This window comes from Alosa alosa, chromosome 8 (genome assembly GCF_017589495.1).
Source record: "Alosa alosa isolate M-15738 ecotype Scorff River chromosome 8, AALO_Geno_1.1, whole genome shotgun sequence".
In the NCBI taxonomy this organism is placed as follows: domain Eukaryota; kingdom Metazoa; phylum Chordata; class Actinopteri; order Clupeiformes; family Clupeidae; genus Alosa; species Alosa alosa.
In genome coordinates, this window is record NC_063196.1 from 35,373,891 (window position 1) to 35,396,887 (window position 22,997).

Genomic DNA, 22,997 nt, shown 5'->3' on the forward strand with positions numbered 1-22,997 from the left:
CTAGGCTATTTCATCGCCTTGTTAGGCTATGCATGGGGTTTGCCAACTTTTTATGAGATAGAGAGACCCCCTTGAAGACAAAAAGATAATTTGAGCCCTGCGTAGGCCTACACACTTGATCGCTATCACATAGATGAAACCACGCTACGGTTCTTACAGTAACTGACTCACGTTACATTGATCTCTATAACTGTTAATTTTTAGTAGCCTATATTCGAACCTATCCATAACAATATATATAATATTTTTAAAAAAATCTATCTCCTGCCAGCAGGGGGTGCTGCAGCACCCTCAGCACCCCCCTTCCCGCGCCCTTGACCATTACTTACATTTATATGATCCCTGGTCCCTCCCCCTGACCTGTAGTCAAGATGGCGTCCGTTCAGTGCGAGTAGGGTCTATCGTTACACACTGAGCTTTTTGACCGTTTTTAGGGGGTCATCCGCGTACCTTCAGTGCACTGGCTTTTTGTGTTATCTCTACACTATATACTTAAAACTAAGTGTTCAAAGTGTGGGAGTAGGCGGAATGAGACAGCAACCGTGTTACTGATCTGGAGTGGATTAGCAGCTGTGTTACTTAGCAGGAGTGGATTAGCAGCTGTGTTACTGTGTTACTTAGCAGGAGTGGATTAGCAGCTGTGTTACTTAGCAGGAGTGGATTAGCAGCTGTGTTACTGAGCTGGAGTGGATTAGCAGCTATGCTACTGTGTTACTTAGCTGGAGTGGATTAGCAGCTGTGTTACTGTGTTACTTAGCAGGAGTGGATTAGCAGCTGTGTTACTGAGCTGGAGTGGATTAGCAGCGGTGTTACTGTGTTATTTAGCAGGAGTGGATTAGCAGCTGTGTTACTGAGCTGGAGTGGATTAGCAGCTGTGTTACTGAGCAGGAGGGGATTAGCAGCTGTGTTACTGTGTTAATGAGTAGGAGTGGATTAGCAGCAGTCACTCTGGACTTCAGGCCACATCAATGAGCACGCATTAAGCATTTTACAAATCTTTTTAAAAACGTCACTATTACAACATGTTTTCCCGTCAATGAACTCCATGACATTTGCATGATTGCAAGACATTTCGAGAATAAAGTTTAATATCATGTCGACTTCTTCAAGTGCAACAACGACACACATCATTTGGACAAAACATAGAAAATAATAGGCCTTCCTCCGTTGCTCAGCCAAATACTTTCCTGTTACGTCCTTTTATCACGGAGTTACAGACGATAAATGCGATGGTCAAAAGTAAACTTCATTAGCGGTTTATTTAGCCTATTTATTGTATTATTAAAGTTTTTCATCTAAAGGTTCGACTTCATGCTTATTCAGTAGCCTAGACTAGGCATATTAAGTGCTCTCCCCAGTCCCAGACTTTCACATTGCATGTTCGTTTGTAATGGATGCAAAACAGCCTAGGCTATTGCTGAATGTCTATGGAGGGACGAATGAAGCTGTCCTCTCGACCAGGCAACCCCGTGTAAATGCACACATATCTATGTTTATCCCCTACTATATTTTATGCAGGTGAGACATGGAAAAGCAGTTCTAGAAAACTAAATTAGTTCTGCCATGTTAACCTACGGTATGGAGAGTGACGGCCTGTGGGTCATGAAGGGCAGTTATTTGGATGTGCGGTGCCGGTGGCCTTACCCATGTAAAAACAGTGAAATAGAAACATTATATCATTGACGAGATACGCGCTTCACGATGACGATTTGAAGTAGGCCTATTATTCATGAGTCACATATTGTGTGTTAGTGTAGGCTACATAACTGTAGTCTATGTTTAAACTGTATTTCAAGTTTAAAGTCGACACAACATTTCAACTTTATTCTCGACACTTTGAGTTTAATCTCAATGTGTCGACTTTAAAGTCGATATGTCATTTAATCGTGTCAGGCAAAAATATTTTTTTTCCTTCACGTGTGGCCCTAATACTCCGTTGTAGAATTGAGCAACACTACAACACCCTTTCTTTTGGGAGCATATTCCGTTTAAGGTGCACATGACCCATATTCTGTTTAAAACAGGCAGGGTGTGCAAACGATTTATTAGTAAACCGAATTTGGCCTTTTTCGGTTTATTTCAATCAGAATAAGGTGTTTACAAGACACACGCATATTCGGTTTATTCCCAGTACACTGATTCAAAACCGTTTATTGGCTGCATGGAACCACGCTCAATGACTGACACAATAATCTGTCCCTGCTCCCACAAGTGTGTGTGTGTGTGGAGGGGGGTTGGGCGTGCAGTTGCTCGTAAGGCCCAGCCCGTTATCACTGCGGTTAATTTGAGCTTTTATGGCCAGAGTTAAAAAGGTACCGGTAATACAGCACATCAGGTGGTATGAGGCCAGATATTACAGTGGACCTTATACACTTTGCACACCCAAGCACATCAATCAAGTCCACCATCACTAATCTCACACACACACACTATGGTCACAGTACTACTACAACTACCCTTTCCTCCCCAAAGTACTGATGCTGCCTTTTCTTCCCTAAAGAGGATTTCCCTGAACCGTCACCCTGTGGAAGGAGAGAGAGAGAAACTCAGGAGGACATTTGAAACACTACACATGAACATAAACGCAAAGGTAAACATGAAGAAGGCGCACACGCTGGCTCACCTTCTAGAGAAACAGACACGACACGGCTAGCAAGTTTCAAGATTTTATTGAGGTGTGTTTGATTAGTTATTGGCATCTGGTGATTGATGAGACAGATATGAGATTCATAGTAAGGCATCAACAGAACAATGCAAACACTAGCATAATACTGGCATTAGTTCCTCTCCATCCAAACACTGTCAAAGTGTGAGGGTCTGTGTGTGTGTGTGTGTGTGTGTGTGAAGAGAGAACATGACTGTGCGTGTGTGTGAAGGGAGAACATGTCCATGACTGTGCGTGTGTGTGTAAGAGTGCATACGAGAGAGTGAACATGTCCATGACTGTGTGTGTGTGTGTGTGTGTAAGAGTGCATACGAGAGTGTGTGTGTGTGTGTGTAAGAGAGTGTGTAACTGGCCTCTAGGGGCAGCTTCAATATGACCACAGGAATGATTGACAGTCAGAGCTGGCCTATGGCAGCACTCTATTACAGCTCTCTCACACACATACACACACACACACACCTTTGATGCGGTGCCAATTCCTTGAATTTCCCCTGGGGATCAATAAAGTATCTATCTATCTATCTATCTATCTATCTATCACACACACACACACAGTAGAGAAGATAAATAAAGTGCAGACGGGTTGCACCAAAGAGTTAAAAACAAAGACAGATTGTAGGGTAGAGAAATGCAGACGGATTGTAGATTTATCAGGAGACTCAGTGGTGCTGGGGGGGGGGGTGCAGCAGCAGCCTGGAGTCCTGTTTGGTCTCCGAGATTTGTCACACACGAGGTTAAAGAACAAACACTTCAGTCCCATTCAGTACAGTAACAATCAATACCCTTCTCAATAGTACACTAATACAATCAATACTCTTCTCAATAGTACACTAATGCAATCGATACCCTTCTCAATAGTACACTAATGCAATCAATAATACACTAATACAATCAATATCCTTCACTATAGTGCACTAATACATTACAACACCCTTCTGGGAGAAAGAAACCGCAATATCACTTATTTGTGGAACGTTTCTATGCTTTTCAAGTTTTACCAGAGTAGAGGAAGTAAAGTGGTCTGAGAGACATTTTCCCGTCGGGCACTTTGAGTGCACTAAACTCATACTGCATACTTCTATACTAAACTCATACTGCATACTTCTATACTAAACTCATACTGCATACTTCTATACTAAAAGCATAACTCTGGAGGCAGCGCAGATGCATACTGCATACTTCTGTACTTCTCTCTTAGGGAATTGTGTGTGTGGCAAGTAGTGCATATTCCCCTCACACACACACTACTGTCTGCATACTACAATTAAAACGTCAGGCTATAAAAGCAGAACAGTGCAAGAGAGAGACTCAGTTCTCTTCTGGATAAAAACTACACTTCTCTGGATAAAAACTACACTTCTCTGGATAAAAACTACACTTCCCTGGCTGCTTACCAGGAAACGTCAGTGAGTCTGTGTTAAGCTGTTCTCTGATTGGCTGGCGGATGAGGTCCTGAGATGGGCGTTAGTGGAGGGGGTGGGGTTAGTGGGTGTGGTCATCCAGAAGGGGTGTGGTATGTTGATAATGCGTTGTAACTCCGCCCACTAACACTCACTCCTTTAAGTGAACACAACCTATAACCCCCGCCCCTTCAGAATGACCACGCCCAACAACTCCACAGGTCCCGCCCCTTGTGGTTAGTGGGTGTGGTCACTGTGTTTTGTGGGTGTGGCCACTCCGTGTGTTTTGTGGGTGTGGTCACTCCGTGTGTTTTGTGGGTGTGGTCACTCCGTGTGTTTTGTGGGTGTGGTCACTCTGGTGCGGCGGCAACGGCCATGCACGCGGCCTGCAGGTCGGAGGTGTGCTCGAAGGCGGCCTGGGCGAACTGTCCGAAGAGGCGGTCCATGTAGCCCTCGCCGCGCGGGAACAGCCCCTCCAGGAAGCCGATGTGCCCGCCGTGTGACGTCACCAGCAGCGCCACGTTGGGCAGCCGCCGCGCCAGGGACACGGGCAGAGCTGAGGGAGAGAGAGGTGAGGGGTGAGTGTGTGTGAGTCAGGGCTAGTGAGCGGAGTGCAAGCGAGCGAGGAGCGGAGCGGAATTGTGTTGGAGTCCGGAGCGCTTCTTAATTTAGAGGCTGGAGCGGCTGCTCTGTTCCGCTCCGGCGAAGAATGCCCAAGTCCACCTAGAACTCACGTCTTCATAATGAAACTAAGACTGTTACATTTCAAAATGAAGACGCTTGTCATAGTGATGTAACGGATTCGTTGCTGCAGCTAGGTGGTGAGGCCACGTTCAGTGCATTCAGAAACGGGAGCAGGGACGCAGGCCACGAAAAGCGCACACTCTAGGCACATCAAGCACACACACACACACACACACTACACATACAGGGGTGGATGCAGCCCCCCACACAAAAAGGATAACACACGAGGAAGACCTAAAAGGGTAACACGCTACACTAAAACACGGACATTAAAACAGTAAATAAAGACATTAACACACACAAACAACCCCTAGAGTTCTCCCCCGTATCCCAGAATGCATTGTCCCAGAGTCCATAGCACATAGTCCAGCTTGCCGACGTTACAGTGAGTTCGTTGGGGATGAAGTCGCTAAATATTTTAGAAAGGAAACTGAAAGTCATATGGCTTACAAGCGTATTATTCCTACAAATCAACTAGATACAAACAATGTAGAGCAAGAACAACTAGCCTATGTGGTGACACTGTTCCAGTGAGATTTATTTTCACAGAAACATGAGTGCGGAGAGCAAAGAAAAACGTGAGCAATTTGAATAGCCTGCTTTCAGTACGGCTGAAGTAAAACCTGGATGCTAAACCTGTATTATTTAGGCAATTAATCCCACGTATCCCTTTAGTTTGAGGCTTATGTGTAGTGACGTTGGCAAGCTTGTTCGTTGTTGCACTGTCGGTGTTGCATTAGGCTCTTTTACAATACATGTTCTATGAGTGACATTGCCGTTTCTCTTAGTTCTTTGGGATTTAAGTTTTCTAAGGTGACAATTGACCTGTCGCTAAGCACCACCCTTAGAACGCTGATGAGCCAATGACAGTCCAGCCTCAACGGGACTCGGACATCAGCTCGGACAACTCCATAGGAAACAACAGGGAGGAGGCATAAAATGACAAATTAATGGTTATTTATGTAGTTTATTAACTCAAAATACCCCGACGATAACCATGGTCAAACGTTTTGCAGGGGGACGTGTAATACTGATAGCCGGTACCCCGAGAGGCTAAAAAAACGGGGTATATTTTCATCAACAGTAGCCTACAGAACGTCTCTCGCATTTGCAACAGCTCGACGTAATGTAGGCTACTAAGCCAACAACGTGGGCACAGGTTCCCTGTTAAATCCCAAGATGAAAATGCTCATTAACCAACTACTATATTCTTACTACATCAAATATTAACGTAACCTAACATATCTTAGTATCAATCTTCCACTAGCTAGCTAGCTAGCGTGCGTCAGTGGTTTTGCACAGTGATTTGCACGGCTACTCACCACAACTGCTTGTCACCTTGTATGTATTCTAAAGTTTTGAATACACCCCTCCATAGCATAATTAAGTCCCTTTTGATAGCTTCTGGAGGAAAGTAAATCCTTTATCGACCAAAACAAAGCCTGCTTTCATATACTGTAAGCGGCCATTGACCACAATGTTTTTCTAATCAAGTCTGGTTTGTTTGACCGAGTTTTCACACGGTAACAATGGGGGGCGGGGCTTAGCGACAGGTCAATTCGGTTTGTAGATTATTTCTCCCTCTTTTAAATTGGAGCGAGCGTGGAGCGATTTCACTGGAGCGGGAGGATTTTGAAGTGGAGCTGGGAGCGAAATTGAGCGTAGCGACCTGACATGAATATATGTGTGCGTGAGTGTATATGTGTGTGCGTGAGTATATATGTGTGTGTGTGTACCGTGTTTAGGTGAGAAGGGGTCATCGGCGGCGTTGAGGCACAGTACGGGGACGGTGGTCTGGGGCAGCTTGTATCCTGGACTGGCCGCCTGGTAGTAGTCCAGACACGACTTGTAGCCAAACATCACCGAGGTGTAGCGCTCGTCAAACTCACGGATGGAGCGCGCCTGGGACGGACGGACACACACACACACACACAGCTTTAAATGTCTGCGCATCAGTATGTGTGGGTGCGTGTGTGTGTGTGTGCATCTGGATAACAGATTTAAATCTATGTGTGTGTGTGTGGCATTCACCTTCAGCACATGGTCCACGTCCACCACAGCCTCCAGAATCCTCCTGTGCCTGAGGGGACCAAGAACAGAGCAGTCAAACTATGTGTGTGTGTGTGTGTGTGTGTGTTATGGACAAAAAATAATATCTATCTATAGATATTTTTTGTGACTTTGACAATACAATAATTAGTGGATATCTTTTGAGAAATTTAAGTTACGTATAGCTCATTCTTTATGAAAACCATGTTTATGATAAGAAACAATAACCTGTGACTCAACACAAATCAAACGATATCACTCTGACACATTTCCAATTCTGGTCACCACTTGTGTCTGGCTGGTGTTGCCAGCTATTACATTACATTTGGCTGACACATTTTTAACCAAAGCGACTAACAACATGGTAAACAGTTAAAGTTTTAAAGCAATTCTCAACAATTTTAGGACAATTTAAAAACGGTAGAGTACAGTAAGAATAAGTGCATCAGTGAGTGCTGTTTTTAACAGTACAACGTGTCAGTTCAAGGCGGCTGGTAAGTGCTAGGATCAGATTATTAACTGAAGCGAGATAACAGTTTCCCAAGAGAAAGCCTGAACCAGAAGTTCCTTTTAAACCTTTACTTATGTCTCACTGAATAGATAGAGATAGATAGATACTTTATTGATCCAAGGACAACTGTGTAAAACTGAGCAGAGCAGGCTACTGCTCAGTTATTTCCTCCGATGATTAAGAGTGATCATGTAGCAATACACATAAAACAGAATAGAAACCAATGTGTTAGCTTAAAGCTAATGTATATGAGAAATTCCATTGAGATGCTTACAGTTATCCGATAAGAATAGATATTTAGAGCAAACTTTAGTCCATTAACAAAGGTTTACATAAGAAAAGTTATTTGTTTACAATCACGAAACAACTAACTATTAAAACTAGAGATGTGACGAGATCTCGTGCCACAAAATCCGGCGATACAAGAACATCACAATATTTCTTGTCAAGGTAAAGATCAGTCTTGTGGAGAAGGATCCAGCTGTAGCCATGACTGACGAGTCTGACTAAATTAGCATAGAAGATGCTTTTTTGTGTATCAGCAAACCGTGTAATTGAGTGGTATTATTGTTAAAGTAGCGGTTATGCTACAGTGTGTTTTAGGTGAAACGGTGTAATCGAGTGGTATTATTGTTAAAGTAGCGGTTATGCTACAGTGTGTTTTAGGGGAAACGGTGTAATCGAGTGGTATTATTGTTAAAGTAGCGGTTATGCTACAGTGTAATTGAGTGGTATTATTGTTTCCATCCAAAATGCTGCTACACAAAAAAAGTGGGTGGGGCATCTTCTATGCTAATCAGTCATGCTGGCTACAGCTGGATACTTTTCCATGAGACAGATTTTTACCCTGACAAGAAATATTGTGGTATTCTTGTATTGCCGCATCTCTCGGCACGATATCTCGTCAAATTTTTACTTTGACGAGAAATATCATGACAGTTTTCGCAAGATCTCGTCACATCTAGGGTTGCAAAATTCCGGGAATTTTCAAAGTTGGAAACTTTCCATGGGAATTAACGGGAATATACGGAAATTACCGGGAATGAATGGGAATTCATGGGAATAAAATGGGAATTTTTAATATGGCAAGTTAGTCTATAACAGGGAACTTAAATGTAGTGGACAAAACCCCATCTTGCAGCATAATATTAGTTAAAACAACCTGATTTAATGCAATTTCAGTCAAATTTCTACCATGCACATACGTCAATCCCATGCACACAGCAATCAGCATAGGCTACTAGACATAAAGGAAACCTATGATGCGTTCATGTGCATGGGGAAAATCAATTCCCAGTGAAAATGTCATCTCATGTATTCCCACAAATTGGTGTGAAACTGGGCGAAGTTTGCAAACAGAGTTGCCCAGTTATGGGCTTGTCGTCACTTTTGTCCTCATTCAAATGGGTGTACGTCATTTTGCATAAACTGTAATGGGACGATTAATCTGTTTGATTAAGCTTGACAATTTATACATAATTTACATAATCTATAAGGTTTGGTTGAGGTGTTATGTTGTGTCATTGTATTTTTATTTGTTTTACCATTTTCTGGGATTCTAACTGAACAAACTGATAGTCAGTCAATGTTCCAACCAATTGGATTTTGTTGTTGAGTGGCATGGTGTATCTTGGGCAGTTCAGTGGTTTCTGTGTTGCTATCTTAGCACGCTAGTAATGGGATTCCTGCTAGCATGCTAGCTAGCTTTGTATGCTAAGATAAGCACGCTAGTAAACCATAGGCAGATAATGGGATTCCTGCTAGCATGCTAGCTAGCTTTGTATGCTAAGATAAGCACGCTAGTAAACCATAGGCAGATAATGGGATTCCTGCTAGCATGCTAGCTAGCTTTGTATGCTAAGATAAGCGAAAATACGAACAAACAAATCATATTGCTTATTACGAAACAAAATGTTAATGTCTGTATACTGTATGAAACAGTAGGAATTACCAAAAAGTCCCAGTTAATTCCAATTAATTCCCATAATTTCCTTTAATTCCATGAAAGTTTCCAATTTGGAATATTTCCAAAATTCCCCAGCTTAACTCACCATGGAAAGTTTCCGGTAAGTTTCCGGAAATTTACCGGAAATGTTCCGCCCCTTTGCAACCCTACTCACATCCCTAATTAAAAAAGTTAAAAGCAAACGATTTCTGCCCATGTAATACCGTGACTATTTAACTCATCACTTGGAGTATTGGACAACTGAGGGCACAAAATAGCCTAAACAGTACTGTGTGTGACCACGCGGTCCCACTAGCGACCATGTGACTTGCTCTGCTGCAGCCAGGGGCTTCTGCTCCTCCTCATTTAGTAAATGTACCTACGGGGTTTCAATGCGTGATTGAGTGTTTTTTTCAAAGTTATTTAAATACTCGATAATGTCAATTTGAACATTGTTAAAACAATAATCACAATATTGCCGTAGACAATATATATACCTAGTGTGTGTGTGTGTGTGTGTGTCTTGACCTCACCACAACAACCACCACCTCTTCTCTAAAAAAACAACTGAAGTTGGGCAGTGATGTGCGGACTTGTGCCATGTATGTCTCCATGGCAACACTCACCGCTTGATGGCACGGCACAGGTTGCCGGTGAGGTGACGGTTGAAGAGAAGCCAGTTGATTGGCTGCTCCAGAGAGGCGCAGGACTCCAGCGTGTCCCAGCTGACAGACATGGTGACGCCCGCCAGAAGCCCCGCCTCCTGGCCTTTACGCGCCAGGTAGTTCAGCAGCAGCATCCTAACAAGAGGTCAAAGGTCAGGTAGTGCAGCAGCAGCATCCTAACAAGAGGTCAAAGGTCAGGTAGTGCAGCAGCAGCAGAAGCATCGTACAGTGTTTCCCATACATTGACTTATTTGTGGCGGACCACCACAATTATACACAATTATAATTATACACTGACCACCACAATTATAATTATACACTGACCACCACAATATCAACACTGAGCACCACACAATGACTTTCCAGGTTGTTCTACATTGTACTTAAATCTGGTTAGCATCATGGCTCCAGCCGTGGCGTAACTGGCTGGGGCACCTGCACCGTACACCGGTGACCCGGGTTCGATTCCCGCCCGTGGTCCTTTCCGGATCCCACCCCGACTCTCTCCCATTCGCTTCCTGTCATTTTCCTATCCGCAATAAAGGCATAAAAGCCCCAAAGAAATATCCTTACTTTTTATCTGGTTAGCATCATAACGATGCTGCGCTAATTTGTTAAAAACTGTTCCATCAAGTTAATTTTGCAAACCTACCACCACAAATTCACCACATATCCATTCACGCAAGGCCACACACACACACACACACACACAGGCTGAGACATGCTGACAGTGCAGCACAGAGTTCCACTCACCCTCCCAGTGACACTCCGGTTCCGAGCAGAGGGGCTTGTGGGTAAAGCTCCTTTACGTGCGTCACAACCTGCTCCAGGTCTGAGGTGTCCGCCGCGCAGAACGTCAACGGAGTCTGGAGGGCAGAGAGGAGAACGTGAGGTTAGAGAACGTGAGTGCTGTCTGGAGGAGAGAGAGGAGAACGTGAGGTTAGAAGCAGTGAGTGCTGTCTGGGAAGCGTGAGGTTGAGAGCGTGAGGTGCTGTCAGGAGGAGAGAGGAGAAGCGTGGGGACAGAAGGCATTGAGTGCTGATCTAGAGGAAGAAGGAAAGAAGCAGTGAGGTTAAAAGCTGTCAAAGTGCTAATCTGGAGGAAAAGGCCTAGAACTCGAGAGTAGAAGGTAAGTGCTGTCTGGAGGAGAGAGAGGAGAACGTGAGGTTAGAGAACGTGAGTGCTGTCTGGAGGAGAGAGAGGAGAACGTGAGGTTAGAGAACGTGAGTGCTGTCTGGAGGAGAGAGAGAGAACGGGAGGTTAGAGAACGGAGTGCTAGCTGAGCAGAGAGAGAGGGAAACGTGAGGTTAAGAAGAGCGTGAGGCTGTCTGGAGGGAGAGCGTGAGGTTAGAGAGCGTGCTGTCTGGAGGAGAGAGGAGAGAACAAATGGGGAGAACAAGAATGGGGGGTAGGGGTGAGAGGGAGCACAGACAGACAGACAGAGAGGGAGGACACCACAACATGGAGACAGACACAGACAGACAGACAGACAGACAGAGAGGGAGGACACCACAACATGGGAACAGGCACCACATGGAGACAGACAGACAGACAGACAGAGAGGGAGGACACCACAACATGGAGACAGACAGACAGAGAAGGAGGACACCACAACATGGAGACAGACAGACAGAGAAGGAGGACACCACAACATGGAGACAGACAGACAGACAGACAGAGAGGGAGGACACCACAACATGGAGACAGACAGAGGGAGAGGACACCACAACATGGAGACAGACAGACAGAGAAGGAGGACACCACAACATGGAGACAGACAGACAGACAGAGAGGGAGGACACCACAACATGGAGACAGACAGACAGACAGACAGACAGAGAGGGAGGACACCACAACATGGAGACAGACAGACAGAGAGGGAGGACACCACAATATGGAGACAGACAGACAGAGTCGGGGCAGCGTAATACTCACCAACAGCTCCTCTCCCCCGAAGCCCCTATTGTTGAAGACCACACACCTGGTACACAACACACACAGAGAATAGTCACACACACACCTGGTACACAACACACACAGAGAATCATCACACAAACACAGAGAATCGTCACACACACACACACAGAGAATCGTCACACACACACACACAGAATCGTCACACACACACCTGGTACACAACACACAGAATTGTCACACACACACACACACCTGGTACACAACACACAGAGAATTGTCACACACACACACACACACACACACAGAGAGAATCGTCACACACACACACAGAGAGAATCGTCAGACACACACACAGAGAATCGTCACACACACACACACACACACACACACACACACAGAATGCCTGGTAGAACACCTGGTAGACAACACACAGAGTTGTTACACACACACATACAGAAAGCACCGAGCTCCAAACAGGGATGGATTACTGCACGGGCCTACCGGGCCCAGGCCCAGGGGCCCAAGGGGTCAGGGGGCCCTGAAGCCCAAGCCTTTGCATGGAATCATTGCCTCAATATCAACAAATCAGGATGTAGGCTATGAATCTGATTGAATTTAGTATTGGCCATCCCCAAAATGCACCAGAATACAGGAAAACACATCAAACAAATAAAAAAAATTCTGGGGGAGGACCCCCAAACCCCCCCTCCCACATATGCGACAATTAGTGAGGAGCCCTTAATACATGTGGGCCCAGGGGCCCGAAAGTTCAGAATCCGTCCATGGCTCCAAACGGGGAAAGTTAGGAGGGTGGGAGTTTAGGTGTTACTGGACACGGAGAGGGTCCGCAACAACACCTCAGGACAACACGTCACTACACAGGTGAGTATGGATATAGAGTTATTTAACTCATTTATGAGTGTAGATGTTAAAGAGTTGTTTAACTCACCGGTGAGTATATATGAAACAGCTGTTTAACTCACCGGTAACTAGATGTGAGCGCTGTTTAACTCACCAGTGACTAGATGTGAGAGCTGTTTAACTCACCGCTGAGTGTACATGATGTGGGAGTTGTTACATCCACAGTTATGTCCATACGCGTAGATTACGGGGGGGGGGATGTCCCCACCACTATTTATAATTTGAATTTTGTCCCCACCACTTCTAAAAATGTGCAAACCAATTGCGACCGAAAAAATCCCCACATACCGAAATCATCGAGTCTAAACCATGTGATAGGCGCACACAATGACCCTCACAGCATGCACAGCTGCCTGGATATGTGTGGATCGAGTGTTGCGCGGTTAAGGTTTTTTAAAATCCACACCCACCCGACCCTCCAGTCATTTAATGTCTGCTAGAGTTAGTTGACTGTAGCTCGGAATGCAATCGGTTGCCATAGTAGGCCATCCTAAAATCCAGCGATAAAACAAAGCATGAACTCATGAGCGTCAGTCTGCCCTATATCCTCTGATTGTAATGTTTACAATTTAGGCTATCTAGGCGATATTTGTAACATTTATTTTGTATTTGGCCTGTTATAAAATGATGTAGGCCTATTGAACAATTTAAACACATTGTGAACCCCAAAGTTGGAGACATGCATATAGACATTGCTGCAAATTTAAAACCGGATTACTCTGAAATGGCTAACTGTACAGGGGAGTGCTTTAAACTTTAATTAAAATTACACCTTTGTGTTCGGTAAGGTCTGCTGTTTATTCTGATATATGGTTTGTCATGTGTTGAGGGAAAGTTCGCGAAGCCAAGATTAATGGGTAGGGAGACGGGCGCAGAAAATATGATTAAATTAAAGTTAGGCTACTTTTCTCGCGAACCGTTTACCACAACAACAAGCAGACTTTGACTTTGACAACAACTAACCACCAACATCGTTTAAAAGCTGAGAAAAAGCTCTTTCGTGTGATACATGTGATGTCTGTGATGAATAGGCTACTTCGCAAGTAGTTCAGCAAATTTGGGTTGGTGGGACAGAAATAGCTTTACAGAGCAGCAGTTCTGGCCATATCGGCTCTGATGTACATTGATTTGCATTATCGCTTCACTACCCAACACGCGAACAAGAAAGAAAAGAAAAAAGAAACCAATGAGCTTATGTCGCGATTTCCGATAGGCCTAGAGAAAAGACAGCTATGGGAACCTAACAATTAGGATTTGCTTTGCCTACACTGCTGTTTGGTTGTCCCAAACTTTGAGACGACCCATACTCGCATTAACTGAAGCTTATCAACCCGAACTGCGATGTTCCAAACAGAGTGACAGGATGCAATGCCTAATAATCTCACTGCCTTCGGCATAACTGCTAACAGTGCGCCTAGGCCTACTGTTAAACACCTGAAAAATATTAAGCTGCTGTTTTCTTTTCATGACAAGCACTAGGCCTACGTTTGAATGATTTATGACTGAATGGAACGTTGCGTTTTTAAGCGCCAGAACTGCTTATCACATCGTGTGATAAAGTTTACACCAATCATCATCTAATGCCACGGTTGTCAAACTGGGGTATGCGTACCCCCAGGGGTATGTGGACTGATTTCAGGGGGTACGCGAAAAAGTCATATGCCTTTTCAAACGTTTTCTCTATCCCACGTTGGTAACTTAACTTCCGCATTTGCACTGCACATTAAAAACGTATTTTCTACGCATTAACAAAATATTCGAGAGTGGAGACAGAGAGTGTAAAACAGCGTTTCAAACTGTGGGCTGCGGAGAGCCTAGCCTCTGTAGCCTAGGCCCAGGTAGCACCCGATGTGCAATGGACGCACTGTGTTATTCATAGGGAAGCGCTCGTGTCAAGGCAGCTTAGTTAGTCCCGACCTGAATGAGATTTTGAACGAGGTTGTGAGTGGTGAATTTCATCAAGACCCGGCCCTTAAAAGCGTGTCTATTCTCCGCACTTTGAGAGGAGATGGGAGCTGACCAAAAGGCTGTACTGTTTCACAGCGAGGCAAGGCTTTCCCAAAGGTAAAATGCTGTCGCGTGTTTGAGCTCCGAGTCGCCTCTTCTTAGGGGAAGAGCGCATGTTTGAATCTGCAAGCACGTTCACTAATGAACATTTCTTGACGAAGCTGGCCTATTTTAGCGATATATTTGGAAAGCTCAATGAGTTAAATCTCCAGTTACAAGGCAAAGACAAGCACCTAGCAGATAAGATCACTGCATTCAACAAGACGATTGTGTGTGAGATTAGGTGCAGATCTATTTAAAATCATTATATTCAGCACATTTGTAGGCCTATCCAGGGCCGGAGTGGGGCCACTTTTCAGCCCGGGAGTTTCAGGCCCAAGACCGGCCCAATTTTTTCATAGTGGTGGAAATTGGATAAATGAATGTCGTTTTTATTAGTATGGTTCAACAAATGTGTAAAGGTTATATAATAATTCACTTCAACTGAGAAGTTAACAAAAAATATTCCACAAGTTACCAAAAACAGAAAGAAAGAAAGCCTTTGAAATGTAGCCTATCCCACGCTTCCACAAAGAGGCATATTGAACTAATGTTTAGGCTACATGCTTTTTTGCATGGGTAGGCTATATTGTTTGGTGATTTAGACTAGGCTACTCCTTTACTACACCCTCTTATGAGCAAACAAGGCATATAGGTTTATCATGTAGCATAATTGCACTTTCTTACATTAAATAACTAATTTATCCTCTCTACTTGTCCCTGTAGTCATGGCCTCCTCATCACTAATTTAGGGCTCATCATTTTCAATGGTCGACTGGTTGAGAAAACTTTTTGGAAAAGACGGGCTATATGGACCCAACCAACTCTTTTTGGGAGGGGAGAACTCCCTCACATGGTAGGCTACAACCCATGCAGAGGCAACGGGAATGCACAGAATGCGGAACGTGTATAGCCTACTTATAGACTAACGTGACATGTCAACATTTTTTTTCCTCGACCGGCCCAAAAGTGAAGCGGCCCACCGGGAATACTCCTGATTCTCCCGATTACCCACCCCGGGCCTGGGCCTATCATATGTTGACTATTGATGAGATTTGTCTCATATGTTTATGATCCTATTCGCTATTCTCGACAAAATTGATAAAAATAAATATTAATAAAACAATTAAAAAAAAAACTTGTTAACAATTGGTGGTGTTGGAGGTACTCCGGAAGATCATAATGTCTCAGGGGGTACATGCCTGTTAAAAGTTTGGGAACCACTGATCTAATGTATCCTTATGTTGAGGTGTCCATTCTCTTTGCCCTAGGCTATCATTTGTGCGTTAAGCATGTTTCAATTGAGACAGTACACAAGCTATTTTTATTGTTGTAATATTGAATGATTTCATGAATAAATTGTACGCACAGTGTAGGCTACAGGATTACGGCTGGCGGCGCCACTGACCAAGGTCACAGTAGCCTGTGAACCTCTGATTTTCAAAGGGGAATCACGGCCAACGTGGGCAACTCTTTCCCTTCCAAAAAACTTTTTATTGTCTGAAGACATCTATCGCAAGAATCTAACATTCTAAACAACAGCAAAGCAAATGCAAGCTAACCAAAGTGCGGTCGGTTCTCCCGCCATGGTTTTGGAAATCACACACCTGCTGCATCTGAAGGCCCACGCATAATGCGCCTATCACTCTAGACGCCCCTGTTGCACGTCACATTAATAGCTGATAATGCCTCCTGGCTCCCCAAAATGCTGCATCATGTGAACAGATCAGCAGGCCTGCACATTTTCACCTCGTTTTCAGACACACGTTGCGGCAAAAAGTCGTCTCCTCTTCCCGCAAATTTAGCGTGATCTCTGTGTGAAAAGGCCTTTTGTTGAAGCATATCCTACAATGCAAATTCTTCTTGTTTTAGTGTTTAGTTAATAAGAAAGCATTGTCTCTACCTCAATATGAACTGCAAAGGATAGCCTAGGATATAGGCACATTGTTTTTTTTTGGTCGGGTCGGGTCTAGTTCGGGTAGTTAGTTAATCAGTGCATATTGAGGGTCGAGTGGGTGCAGATTGACTCTCCTGAGGGTGGGTGCGGATGTTAAAAAACCTTAACCAGCGCAACACTACTGTTGAGCATATTGTAATGCAGCGTTGAATGGATGAATAGCTTACATAGGGGTACCCCGCACTTTTCAAACCACACTCAAGCTTATGGTTATTGTCCCCACCACTTCTAAAAACAAACTGACGCCCTTGGTTATGTCTACAGTTGTGAAAGTTGTTTAACTCACAAGTGAATGTAGTTCGAATTCAAGTGTAGATGTGTGGTTGCTGGACTCACCGGTGAGTGTAGTGAGTTGTTAAGGTCACCAGTGAGTGTACATGTGCGATTGTTGAACACATCTTTTTCATTTTGTTGAACTCACCCGCAAGTGTAGTAATGAGCTGTTAAACTCACCAGTGAGAGTAGAGGTGAGTTGTACAGTCACCGGTGAGTGGCGTAATGAGTTGTTAAACTCACTGGTGAGTGGCGTAGTGAGTTGTTAAAGTCACCGGTGAGTGTAGAGGTGAGTTGTAAAGTCACCGGTGATTGGCATAATGAGTTGTTGAACTCACCGCTGAGAGTAGAGGTGAGTGGCTTAGTGAGTTGTTAAACTCACCGGTGAGTGGCGTAATGAGTTGTTGAACTCACCGGTAGCCTCTGCGCGAGGCCTGGCTGACGGCGTGGAGCACATAGGTCTGGCGGCTGTTCCCGGTGAGCCCAGGTAGAATCAGCACCGTGGGCCGGACCGACACGTCAGGGTACTGCTCACACCCGGAGTTATCCACCCAGTCCAGCGAGATCTGGCCACCGTCTCGGGTCTTCATCAGCTCACTGGCACACACACACACACACACACACACAGACACACACACAGACACACACAGGCACGCACACACACGTGCGCACACACACAGACACGCGCACGTGCACGCACACACGCACACACACATGGAATATTTATAAAAGTTGTAGAGGAGAAAATAAATTACAAAAAATAATAATAACTACAGATTCTGAAGTGCCCCAATACAGAGAGTATTTAGGCGAGTGCCTAGGCGAGTGTTTTGCATCGTTGTGCAGTAATGCGGTGGAATCGTGGCGGGTCGTACTTCCTGTAAGCGACGGCGGGGCTGGACTTGATGAGGACGCGCATGAGCGTCTGCAGTCGGCCGCCCCAGCACCACGGAGTCGGACGGAAACACTCGGCCACCACCGGACAGTGCCGCTGCAGGAACACACGGAAGCCATCGCTGCACACTAACACCGGAGTCTGCAGGAGAGAGAGAGGAGGAGAGAGAGAGAGAGAGAGAGGAGGAGAAGAGAGGGAGGGAGAGAGAGGAGGGAGAGAGAGAGAGAGAGAGAGAGAGAGAGAGAGAGAGGAGGGAGGGAGAGAGGAGGAGGAGGGAGAGAGAGAGGAGGGAGGGAGAGAGAGAGGAGGGGGGGGAGGAGAGAGGTGGGGGGGGAGGGAGAGAGAGGGAGGAGGAGAGAGAGAGAGGGAGAGAGAGAGGAGGAGAAGAGAGATAGAAGGAGGGAGAGAAGGAGAGAGGGGGAGGAAGGAGGAGAAGAGAGAGAAGGAGGAGGATAAGAGAGAAGGAGGGGGAGAGAGAGGAGGAGGGAGAGAAAAGGGGAGAGAGAATGATAAGAGAAATGTAGAAAAGCAGAGAGGAGAGGGTGAAGAAGAGAAAGATGGAGGAAGAGAAAGATGGAGTGAGGCCCAAGAGATAGAGGGATGAAAACAGAGATGCAGGGTGAGCGGAGGAGAGTGGATGATGCAGAGTACAGCAGGAGGGAACGACAGAATAATATATTTCACACAAAATGAAAAAGAGTGATAATGCAGACATGCCCAGTACCGTCCAGTGAGGAGGAGATTACATGGGAGATGACCGGAATGACCAGGCGGGAGGTACAGGACACGTGCACACACACACACAAAAACACCACACAGACACAAACAGCTCACACACACACAAAAACACCACACAATCAGCGCACACACACACAAGACACGGAAGAACTTATGTTATTTGAGGAGCAGCAGGAGAGGAGAGGAGGAGGATGTGAGGGGGGGAGGGGAGGGGGGGGCCTTCTCAGGGCAGGCTAGTGAGGCTACGCTAAAGGGGTGCTGGGACCCCTCCAGGACTCTTAAAAGGCTTTGTGCCCCAACTGAAAGAAGCAAGCAGGAGAGAGGAGGCTTTGGGCCGAGTGTGTTCGTGCCCCAACTGAAAGAAGCAAGCAGGAGAGAGGAGGCTTTGGGCCGAGTGTGTTCGTGCCCCAACTGAAAGAAGCAAGCAGGAGAGAGGAGGCTTTGGGCCGAGTGTGTTTGTGCCAGGAGGGTGCAGGACAGTGACACGCCTGGAACAGACACAGCCAGCAAAGCAGGAGCAGCCCCAGGACAAGATGGAGGCTGAGGAACGCACGTCACGTCATGGGTCACATCACACCAAAGACATATGAGACATGATTACAGCTCTGTTTACTGACCAGAGACAGACCAATGATGTGTGTTATTAGTGCAACCTCGGCAGTGTGAAAGGATGGATGAGTGATGGGTGCCAAAATAGCCTGCTTGGATCGGAAGCACGGGGAGGGGAGGTCACGTCTTAGGGGGGGGGATAGGGGAGCAAGGAAGGCCATTTAAGGATGTCGCTTCTAGCGCGTGGCTGTGAGTTACTGGGCCTCCGTTCGCAGACTAACCTGCCCCTCGCGGCCCCATAGGTAGTACAGGGCGGCGGTAACGGTCCCGATGAGCACCGTGCACGGTCTGGAAATGTATTCCAGGCACGCTTTCCACAGCTCGGTGTGAGAGAGCAGCATGACGGGCAGCTGGGATGAACAAACAAGCGGGTCACACACACCGTTCGGTTACCCCCACCCGGGGTAACAACAGCCACAGCCTACTTCAGTGAAGCGGCTGAGTTGCGTTAATGTATAGTTACAGACTAGAAAAAAATGGTTCCTTAATGTTAACTTAGCGTTAATCAATGTGATTTACCTGTGTGTCTGCGATGCTTGTTCGCTTGGATCCGTTTATTATTTCTTCTACTAAACAAAACTGAATAACATTACTTTCTGGTGTCAAGTTAAATTAGGCTAGCTGCTTAGGCTGATCAGAACCACAAACTTAAGACGAATCAATTTTGCTATTAAAAAAAGAAAAAAAACTTTTAACGTTAACCTCGAGAAAAAGAGCTCAGACCAGTCTAAAGCTACAATAGGCTACTGACTAATCATTTTACGTTGCAGTTAAATAAGACAGTAACTTAGCTTAAAAACAGAGAGATAAGATCTACATCTAGACAGAAACACTACAATCATTTTCAGAACAGTCAAGTGTTATTATCAGACAGACAGTGATCATGTCAGTCCCTCTAACCGGGAGAAAATGGTCCAGAGATAATGGTCCAGAGATTCGTTATGTTAAAACAGCTGGCGGTAAGGTCACACCTGCCTTGAAAAGAATCATCAAAAGTTGCGTTTGTAGTTCTAATCGATTGGTCCTCTGTCTTCGTCCAAATTCGACTCCAACTCAATGGGCATATGACTCCGAATCACTCTAAGAGTAACCTCATCGTTTTGTTTTCCGTTAGAGGGACACCGAAGACCAAACTTAACTTGCTGGGTCTTCAGTCAATGGACAACTTGATGCCGGACTAACGTTAGCAGCGTGAACCTAGCGAAAATAGAATGTTCGTGCCGGATGTATCTATTGCTAGCAAAGGCGGCTAAGAGCCATTTTTTCAAAATAAAAGTCCCGCTAACCACATTGGGTTTAATGGAGATCGTTCAGAATAATGAAACAAACTTTTGATTTGACTAACCCTATAACATAAACCTATGTGAAATAAATAATTTATTAGGAAAAAACTGGTTAAATGTTCAAAAATACGTTTAGTTTATGAAGCTTCTTATGTGTTATGATTTGTATAGTATTGTTTCTTCTTTATTAGGCTGTTAATTAATTAGACATTGTTGTGAAGTTGTTGAGCTGAGAAAACTAAGTCTTGTGCCCCCTTAACGTGGGGGTGAAATGACATCCCCACATCATCAGCTTTCTGAAAATGTACAATTTATCATTTGTCATAAACAATGGTAAGGTATAGTGACATTCAAGTTGTTAAGCTGAGAAAACTAAGTCTTGTGCCCACTCAACAGGGGGGTGAAATGACATCCCCACATCATCAGCTTTCTGAAAATGTACAATATATGTCGACTGAATCGCCCGGGCGGCATCCGGGCATCATCATGTGCCAACCGCATCACAAGCAATGGTATGGTAAAGTGACATTCAAGTTGTTGAGCTGAGAAAACTAAGTCTTGTGTCCCCTCAACATGGTGGTTAAATAACATCCCCACATCATCAGCTTTCTGAAAATGTACAATTTATGCGGATTGAATCGCCCGGACGGCGTATGGGCATCATCATGTGCCAACCGCGTCATAAACAATGGTATGGTATAGTGACATTCAAGTCTTGTTGCCCCTCAACATAGGTGTGGTGGTGCATTTAAAGCATATATTAGAGGGATCATTATTTCTTTTTCGTCTAAAAAGAAGGCACAATTAAATAAAAAAGTTAAACAATTAGAGACCGACATCAGCCGAGCTGAACACTTGCATAAGAAAACTGGGGTAAGAAAGGACATGGAGTATTTGCAAAGATTGAAGCTAGAATACGATCAACTGCTGCTAGAAAAAGCTAATAATGTTAGATATAACGTAAATAAATTAAGGTACATATCGTCAAATAAGATAGGTAAGCAGTTATCCTCTCTGGTTAAGAAGATGTTAAAAAGAGAAACTATCACACTAAAAGATCAAGTGAATAACTCTGTGGTTAGAGACAACAAAATTATTCACCAAGAATTTGTTTCCTTTTATGAAAAATTATATTCTACTGAAATTGAAGGTCAAACAGATGAACAAAAGAATTTCTTAAGATCAGTTGACATTAAAAAGCTATCAGAGCAACATAAAGCTACACTGGCTAAAGACATTTCCTTGGAGGAAATAAAAAAAGCAATTGATAGCTTCCCAAAAGGGAAAGCTCCAGGTATGGATGGGCTACCAACCGAGTTTTACTCAACATTCTGGCCTCAAATAAATCTTCTCTTTTTTGAAGTTATAGAACAAGCAACAAATGAAATCCTGCCACCTTCAATGTATAAGACTATTATAAATGTAAGTCCTAAACCAGGTAAAGAGTGCAATAAACCCTCTGATTTCAGACCAATAAGTCTAATAAATTGCGATAATAAAATAATTACAAAAGTTATAAATAACAGATTAATCGAAATACTTCCATCAATCATTCATTTTAATCAGACAGGGTTTATTAAAGATAGGCAGTTAAAAAACAATGTTAGAACTTGTATATCTCTAACGCAGTTTGCTAAAAAAGAAAAACTAGAGGTGACCCTGATGGCCGTTGATGCTGAAAAAGCATTTGACTGTTTAGAATGGAGTTACCTGTATGAAGTTTTAGCTGCATATAACTTCCCAAATGAAATTATAAAAATGATTAAAACTGTTTACAAATCTCCTGTGGCATATGTTTATTCAAATGGTACTCTATCAAAGGCAATTAAAATAACTAGGGGCACAAGGCAGGGATGCCCACTATCCCCATCACTCTTTGCCTTGGCCATAGAGCCAATGGCTCAAAAAATTTGCCAATCAGACAAGATAAGTGGTATTAATATAGGCTATAGAGATTGTTATAAACTTAGTTTGTATGCAGACGATCTGATGTTGTATTTGACTAACGCAGAAAAATCTACCCCACATCTAATGAGAATTATTGAGCAGTACTCAAAAATATCTGGTTACAAAATGAACACAGAAAAGACAGAACTTCTATCAACAACAGGACTTTTACCTAAAAATCATAACTTATTAAAATGCAACTTTAAATGGCAGAAGGAAAGGATTAAATACCTAGGGTGTTATATCAGTTTAGATAAAGCAAAATTATATAAAGATAATTATTTACCATTAATTAAGGAACTTAAGGCAAGTCTAGATAAATGGGCAGACTTGCCTATTAACTTAATTAGCAGAATTAATATGCTTAAAATGATATGGCTTCCTAAATTCCTGTTCATCTTCCAGACAATACCAGTGATCCCCCCTAAGGCT

The 22,997-nt window shown here is 44.2% G+C and overlaps 1 protein-coding gene across 8 annotated transcripts; it reads right to left on the reverse strand.

The window, feature by feature from the left end:
• Nucleotides 1-2,653: 2,653 nt before the first annotated feature.
• abhd3 (abhydrolase domain containing 3, phospholipase) lies at nucleotides 2,654-20,517 on the reverse strand. Of its 8 annotated transcripts, XM_048251148.1 has the most exons (12): nucleotides 20,307-20,517; nucleotides 19,855-19,904; nucleotides 19,557-19,685; nucleotides 17,969-18,129; nucleotides 17,508-17,690; nucleotides 11,915-11,960; nucleotides 10,733-10,845; nucleotides 9,941-10,114; nucleotides 6,841-6,889; nucleotides 6,546-6,711; nucleotides 4,422-4,621; nucleotides 2,654-4,369 (listed from the first exon to the last, which is right to left on the reverse strand). In XM_048251148.1, exons 1-12 carry the CDS (start codon nucleotides 20,323-20,325, stop codon nucleotides 4,364-4,366), a joined length of 1,296 nt encoding a protein of 431 aa, XP_048107105.1. In that variant the 5' UTR covers nucleotides 20,326-20,517; the 3' UTR covers nucleotides 2,654-4,363. The 8 variants fall into 8 exon arrangements, with proteins under 8 accessions (XP_048107105.1, XP_048107109.1, XP_048107106.1 ...); XM_048251152.1 differs by having other exon boundaries at nucleotides 2,654-4,621; nucleotides 19,855-19,901; nucleotides 20,311-20,517; XM_048251149.1 differs by having other exon boundaries at nucleotides 2,654-4,621; nucleotides 19,855-19,901.
• Nucleotides 20,518-22,997: the final 2,480 nt, after the last annotated feature.

Coding starts and splice junctions, on each gene's coding strand:
- abhd3 (XM_048251148.1), bottom strand. Junction 10,846..11,914: donor TCGGGGGAGAGGAGCTGTTG/GTGAGTATTACG, acceptor TCTGCCCTCCAG/ACTCCGTTGACGTTCTGCGC. Junction 4,622..6,545: donor CCCCTTCTCACCTAAACACG/GTACACACACAC, acceptor TCTCTCCCTCAG/CTCTGCCCGTGTCCCTGGCG.